Source organism: Nelumbo lutea, chromosome 6 (genome assembly GCF_056320005.1).
Source record: "Nelumbo lutea isolate HS-2025 chromosome 6, American lotus-T2T, whole genome shotgun sequence".
Taxonomy (NCBI): domain Eukaryota; kingdom Viridiplantae; phylum Streptophyta; class Magnoliopsida; order Proteales; family Nelumbonaceae; genus Nelumbo; species Nelumbo lutea.
In genome coordinates this window covers 28,650,559-28,657,862 of record NC_142689.1, presented here as the reverse complement: position 1 = coordinate 28,657,862, position 7,304 = coordinate 28,650,559, and the positions used below count along the sequence as shown (strand labels likewise).

General features: G+C 37.5%; 1 protein-coding gene across 1 annotated transcript in view; it reads right to left on the bottom strand.

Moving 5' to 3' along the window:
• Positions 1-1,589: 1,589 nt before the first annotated feature.
• Positions 1,590-7,304, bottom strand: part of NS1 (Class II aminoacyl-tRNA and biotin synthetases superfamily protein) — a 55,767-nt gene continuing 50,052 nt past the window's right edge. The window contains exons 11-15 of the mRNA XM_088950309.1: positions 7,204-7,290; positions 6,714-6,809; positions 6,530-6,604; positions 5,060-5,186; positions 1,590-2,018 (exon numbers count right to left, since the gene is read on the bottom strand). Coding sequence (XP_088806435.1) covers positions 1,903-2,018; positions 5,060-5,186; positions 6,530-6,604; positions 6,714-6,809; positions 7,204-7,290 — 501 coding nt within the window. The 3' untranslated portion in view covers positions 1,590-1,902. The remainder of the gene's footprint in view (positions 2,019-5,059; positions 5,187-6,529; positions 6,605-6,713; positions 6,810-7,203; positions 7,291-7,304) is intronic.

Below are 7,304 nucleotides of genomic sequence, written 5' to 3'. Positions count from 1 at the left end.
CCTCAACCTTGAGCTGCCTTTAAACCTCTACGGCTCTACCAACTTTTGGGGATAAAGGGACTTAACCCTTCTGTTACTTCAATACAATTTAAATTTTAAACAAAATGTTTGATGACTGAAATACCCTTATACCTTTAACCAAAAAATATAAAATACCCTTAAATATTTAACAAAAACGAAATACCCTTAAACCTCTTTTTACCTTTTCGTTTTACATTCTTCTTTCTTATTTCTTATAAAACAAATATGGAGGCTCCTTAAGGACCTTAACACTTAAAATAACCAAAGGGTTTGTTTATTCTACCCAAAAATGGTTTGCTTATGTGGTAAAGATTATGAATAACCAAAATATATTGAGAGAATGACGATTCAGTCCAGGGTTAGAATTTGTAGGTCCAAAGTACTGTTGGGGTAGGTGCCATCTCAGAATTGATGCCAATTCACTGGCGGGCAACAGCGTTGGTGCATAGAGTGTGGGTTATTGCCATTTGGAATGTTGAAATCTGCATTGGGCCTGTCCGTACTTTTCTGAAATATATTTTACTTATATTTACAATTCAAATAAAAAGTTGGAGTTACAAAAATCTACTAACCTGATTGGAGGAATTAATATGGGCATAATAGACATTTATGTCCCCATCTACCTAAAAGTAGCATAAGTGGTCTATATGTCCCTTTATCTCCAGAAGTAAGAGGAGGTTTAAGGGCAGGTCAAAGCTCAGGGGAGTTTTTTCAGAAAACCTAGGGAAGGTTTAAGGGATATACCAAAATTAAAAACAATCAAAGAGGATGGCAACCAGCCTCCCCATACAACATAAGCTAAAAAAGCAAACTAGTCAGGGGCAGCCGGAATACAATTACAAGGTACTATTAACCTCCTCCACTCGTGTCTGTAGAGCCAACTTCATCATTTGACGATCCAGTTGAACAAGATGTTCCTCAAACACGCTAATTATCTGCCCGTCTAATACAATAATGATACACCCTTTTATATCACCTCTCTTAAGCTGCCATGGCGGTTGAGCCGTTGAGTGTAATTACGGATTGTCGTGCTTTCAGTTTGAAATTCTATAGCTATTTCGTTGAATTCTCATCGCTTAACAAAGTTTGAGGTTTCACACTCCTCTGATGACCTGGTCATCCACCCCGGACTTAATCCATTGATCCTTAGTGAGATGTAATCTTTGTCTGTTGACTATTGAATAAAAGTAGCCTATGGGCTTTCCAAAAAAAAAAAAAAAAGATACGCCCCTGAACCTTCTCCATGCCTCATCTAGCCAATGACCACCTGAGTCACCCTCTACCTCCCCAGAAAATCCAAGAGTGCATACCAGTCGATAGAGATGACTTGACCCTCAGAATCATGTCCTACGTCCACCGATCCAGACTGGACAAAGGAGACGTAACTCTCTGTGATAGCAAAATACACCCATACCAGAATCTAGATGACCGAGGATTCCTTGATGCCCATCAATGTTCAACTTGATGTATATAGGGGAAACTAATTGGTGTCAGTCCATAGACACAATAGATACTGCAACCTGAATCCAACCCAGCGCTGGGCATAGAAGATGCCAATTGCTCAAAAGTTGAAAATTGATAATCCTTGAATGATTATTAGTAAGTCAAAAGAAAAATATTCATGTTAAAATAGTAATAAGCTAAAGGCAATATGTCTCGGATGACAAGCAAAAAAATGGTGTTAAATTTTCACCCTATATAGAACACCATATTCTATATACAACATCCGACCTTTCTAAAATTTATAGGAACCAAATAAATAAGCTCATCTACAAGAATTAAAGCAAATGAATGAGAAGCAGAGAGTTCTATAACTGAGTACATAATAATTATTTGAATGACTTGAAAGACCACATTGACTTCATCAAGTAAGAATGGGCCTCAAAATTCTGCTGAACCTGGTGTCCGTGGGAAAGGTATTGCATCCCTTATGTTCTCTATTCCAGTGACAAACTGCACAAGTCTTTCGAAGCCCAAACCAAAACCTGCATGAGGAACTGGGTACAAATGGTAAAAGACAATCAGTTGTATTACTCATAAATTTCAAACAAGACATACTGCACCTAGTTGGATATCTAGATTGCTTGAAACACCATAAATCATACAATGGCTTCAAAATTGTAGCATGAAACAATGTCTGATCTTCCTTCAGGTATCATTATCGTGTAAGATAAATGTGGAATTTCACATTTTCAATAAAAATTTAAGTATATATACAACATTTTAAAATTGATCAACTGACAAAAAAGAATTTATAAAGGTTGTGGACTGGACAACTATGTCCTAAGTTAAAGTTTACCAACTCTACTTGGCCATCTGTCAATATAGCAGTCATTAAAGGTTGAGTTTGACTACTACAAAAGAGAAAGGGGCCAGACCCAAATTAAGATCTTACTCTGGAGAAATGGTTATCAACTTCAACATCCTCCCTTCCTGTAAACACTGCCCACGAAAAAGTCGATCAGCCTCCAAGACTATTACAGAAGAGGTTATCAATGCTGACACCCTTCCCTCCTGTGAATACTGCCTATAATTGTCCGACAGTTTATGCCCTCAGGTCCAATGGTGTTTATAATTGACTATTATTGTGAAAGTGCAATTATTTCATGTGCCATGTGGTGTTTTTCTACTAAATTAACCCTTGTACTACATTTTAGGATTATGTTTGAAACATCATATTCAGTATGCAAGGCTCAATGTTCTCAACCAGTGGATAGACTTGGGTTGACATTCACACACGTGATAGAGCAGACTGCCTCATCTGCTAAGGTTGTGACCTAAAGTGTGGGAATGGGTGGTTGCCTGAAACACTAAACCGGACTAAGTTTCAGATTATTCTTGGACTTTTGAATAGGTGGAATAGCTGGACCGTTGCTTGTGATCCCTGACTTGATAATGGTACTCAACTGGATATCTAGCAGACTTATTTTTTATATGTCAATTAGAGAGATCCTTTTGGGGGTCAACATCTAGGTAAATTGGAGCAGCTATGAAGAATACCTAGGAAGTCATCATTGTGATAGGACCAGCTACTTTGTTAGACAAAGAGAATATCTATAAACATATCCTCTTCAGTGGATAGTCAAAACTTTCAACAGTGGATTTCAAAAAAATGTTGAGATCTGTTTTGCAAAAGTGTGTTTGTCTATATTTTGTAAAAGGAGTTCATAAAAATTCTTTCCCAGGATCCATTGATGAGAGGGTGTGACATTGGGTTATATGTCAACGGAATAAGTCCTTCCCTGGATCCCAGTGTTGGAAATTAATGGCTGAGAGATCATATAGCAAATGTCTTATTAGGCCCAAAACCCTAATAGATATATAATTGGAATTGGACCATAGGACTTGGACTCATAGAGTGGTTGAGGCCCAAGTGTGTAGTATTATATACTGATGGGTTAAAATGTTTAAGCCCATTCACTAATGGACAATTCACTCTTTAATTAGAGTGAATTCGGCCCAAGTGTGTAGTATTATATACTGATGGGTTAAAATGTTTAGGCCCATTCACTAATGGGCAATTCACTCTTTAATTAGAGTGAATTCGGCCCAGTGGTCCCAACTCACTTCAAGTGACTGAAAGGGCTCTATAGTGGTTTGATCCAAATTGGCATGTGGGTCCTACACCATACAAGAATACCTTCTCTCTTATCCCTTGAGAAATTATAAACCCATTAGAAGTGGTTCAAACAAGATTCCAAGTCTTCTAGTATCAGAAGGAAACTAACTAGCTTGTCTAGTCAAACTAGGACTGAATTAGAAGGTTATCTTAGACCAGCCATTACCCACTTCAATTGAGACTTTTCTAGGGTTTATTTGAGACTTACTGAAGCCTTTAAAAGTTAGGTGCTCGGATTGTAGAGAACAATATTCAGTCCAAAAACCTTAGTTGATACCTAGGACCAAACCTGCAATATTGTCCTTTCTTCACCATCTTGAACACATTCAAGAAAGGATTTTGGGGGTTCTTCTACAGTAGAAATCCACCATTAACAGAGGTGATTTGGGCGACCAAACACTCCTGAAATCTCAAGGATCAAGTTGCTCAATACCCAAGGCTGTTTCAGTTTGATTGAATCACTAGAGAAGGAAGCTTGATTTCTTGGGCATGAACTCCACGGCATTTCTTGCACTTGTGAGGACCATTCTATCAGGTAAAGTTCTAATCTTTCTTGTAGTTTTGGATCTAATGTGACCTAGTTCAAGTCCCAAAATCACTCGAGGAGAAAGCAAGTTTTCTCCCATGCGGTTTTGCTATTCTCCTGGCCGAACTCTTGGGTTCATGAACCCTAGTTTGGAATTTTTTTTAACAGAAAAATTCAACCCATGTGAGTGTCACAGCTTTCAATAATGTCAATCAGCCTCCAAGACTATCCATCAAAAAATCAGTCTCCAAGACCAGCTGGATTTAGACCTCTCATGTACTCAATGACAATGAGAGAAAATCTCCTTCCACCCACATTCTCTGAAGCATGGCGGACTTTCAAGTGGTTCTCATGAAAAGATTTGCTAGAGTGTTACCACCTTTGTCATTGTTGGGAAATACGGAAGGAAAGAAATTGGAAAAGCCAACATCTCATTCAGGTAGATTTTCAGATCAGTTAAATCTGTAACCAGCACAGGAGGGTACTAAATCAGTTGACAGAACTTCCTAGAATGGAGCTTATTACAAGTGCAGTTTTCTTGAATCTCTTTTTTTTTTTTCAAATTTTTTAGTTTGCATCTTGAATTTCTAGGGATCAGACATACTAAACTTTGGGAGTGGTCCTTGGGATGTTGTGCATGTTGGGATACGCAGTCGCAGGGTATAGTCTCAATACATTTTATTTGAACATACCCTATTCTTTTATCAGTATATTCATCACCAATCAAAATGTAACTCTTAGAGAAACCAATTTAATTTAAGCAAAAGAAAATCATGAATTTTCTTTTCAATACAAAATGCTACTGTATATTATAACAACTTATAAAAGAGGCACTAAACAGTCAGCAATATGAGAAGAGTTCTCAGTGTTAAAGAGACAAAAAGACCCCTGACCTGAACCAAAGCGGCGAAGATCAAGGTACCACCAGTAGGTTTCCTTATTCAGCTTTAACTCATCCAAACGATCTTCTAGATATTCTAGGCGTTCTTCTCTTTGACTTCCACCAATAAGTTCACCAACCTGACAAACAAAGAACATTTTTGAAATAGAATGAGATAGAATCCAGCACAGATGATGGGACAAGAAGAACTTATAAGAAAGCAATACCGACCTGCAGGTGAGATCTTCACTCATTTAGTAGTATTGAGATGGAACAAAGTTTTGTGCAAATTCCATGCTTGTGTACCATCTTGAAGGGTATGACCCTTCTCTTTCTTTTCTATTGTCTCAGGTTCACTTTATAACTAGTAAGTGTGCATCTAAACCATGAAATGTATTCTACTGGTTCAAACAATCTTCCTTTAAATTAAATGGGCTTCTAGTTAAGTCCTAGGACCATAAAGTGTCATTAATTCTATAAGCCACAATATATTGTGAAGGATCTTAAAACCCAACTCATATGCTGGCCATTCAAAAGATTAAACCATGTTTGAGGATGACACCATTAACATATATAAGTAAAATCATGGTAGTCAAGGCTCTAGGGGATTCTAGGGATAGTTCGCATTAAACCTGGCAATCAGATCGGGTTGGGTTGGGTTTGCGTCAGGTCAAGGCATTTTGGTTCAGTTTTCAGGTTGGGTCAACAAAGGCTTGACCCTAAACCTAAAAATTCAGCTTAGGGTTGACCCATGGGTCAGATGGATCGATGGTTTAACTGCCACGTGTCATTTGGTCTTTAACCAAAACAATATTTTTTTATCAAAAATACAAGTTTAATTGTCTAGTTCAAATGGTTTGAATGGTTCAACCATCCGAGTCAGCACCAGTTTGAAAGCATTGGTTACAAAATAGGTGACCCGTGACCCAACCCGAATTCTTTTCAGGTTGGGTCAGGCCATTCCACCTACATCGGGTTGCTAGAGAGGGGACCCCTAACCCGCTTTTTTGGGGTTGGGTTGATCCAGGTTCACAGGTTGGGACAACTTTTTGCCAAGTGTAGTCTGCATAGTTCATCCTCTTATCACCATGGCAGTTCCCTAGGTAAGACATCACCCAACTTAATTGACTGGTGACTGTAACATATGCAAATAGACATATATCATATATTATCAACTTAATATATAGATTAAATGAACTTTACTATACACAAGTACACAAAATGCACATAAATAGATGCATAGATAGCAATTCCCTTGGCACCCCCCCCCCCAATGAGAAAAACCCGAGTCAGTAGAAAGATTGTAGAAAAAGCAAGTTCAAGTTTGTGCATTTGAACTGTAAATCTATGAAATGATCCTCAAAATAATTTCTCTTTTTTCTTTTTTTAGATTATAGAATTATTTAATGGTTATAGACCACAGGTCCACAGCTAAAATGGCAGATAAGTATAATAATATACAGATAAGAAATCCAGAGTTTACCCTAGGAACTAGCACATCCATGGCTGCAACAGTCCTCCCATCATCATTTAGCCGCATATAGAACGCCTTAATCTCCTGGAGTTTTTTAATCAACAAAAATATATAAAAAGGTTAAAGATGTGCATGGAGTATATAAATCCAAGTAAGCACAAAAGCAGGAGAAAAAAAGAGAGGGAAGACATGCCTTTGGATAATCTGTTATAATTACAGGGCATCCAGCAAAAACCTCTTCAGTAACATATCTTTCATGCTCACTTTGCAAATCACAGCCCCACTTCACCTATCAAATTGGCAGCACCCACAGGAATGGAAAAGATAAGTATCATTAGTTCAAAGCCAGATTTATAAAAGCTGATATAGTTGAATATGTATAATGCAGGTTTATTTTTCTTTTTTCTGATAAAAAACAAGATGATAGGAATTTACTAAAATCAGATGTAAAAAGATAGTACAACTCTTCAGTTCCTTCAATGTAGAAAATAGGAACAAAGAATAAAAGGCTACTATATGCTAATAATCATTGTACAAAGTGAAAAGGAAGCAAAGATCATGAATTCATCATCATAAACTCACGTTGAGGTGATAAACTATCTAACAACGAGGACTCATCACTCAGAGAACTGAATTTATATCACAGTTACAAAAGTTTCACAAAACTGAGTAGTGTACAGTACAGGGAATTCAAATTTCCTTTTAGCTTTCAGCAGGAGCTCAATAGCTTCTGTATATGCCAAGTGCACAAAGTCTTTCTCAGCCACATCCTGACAAAATGAAC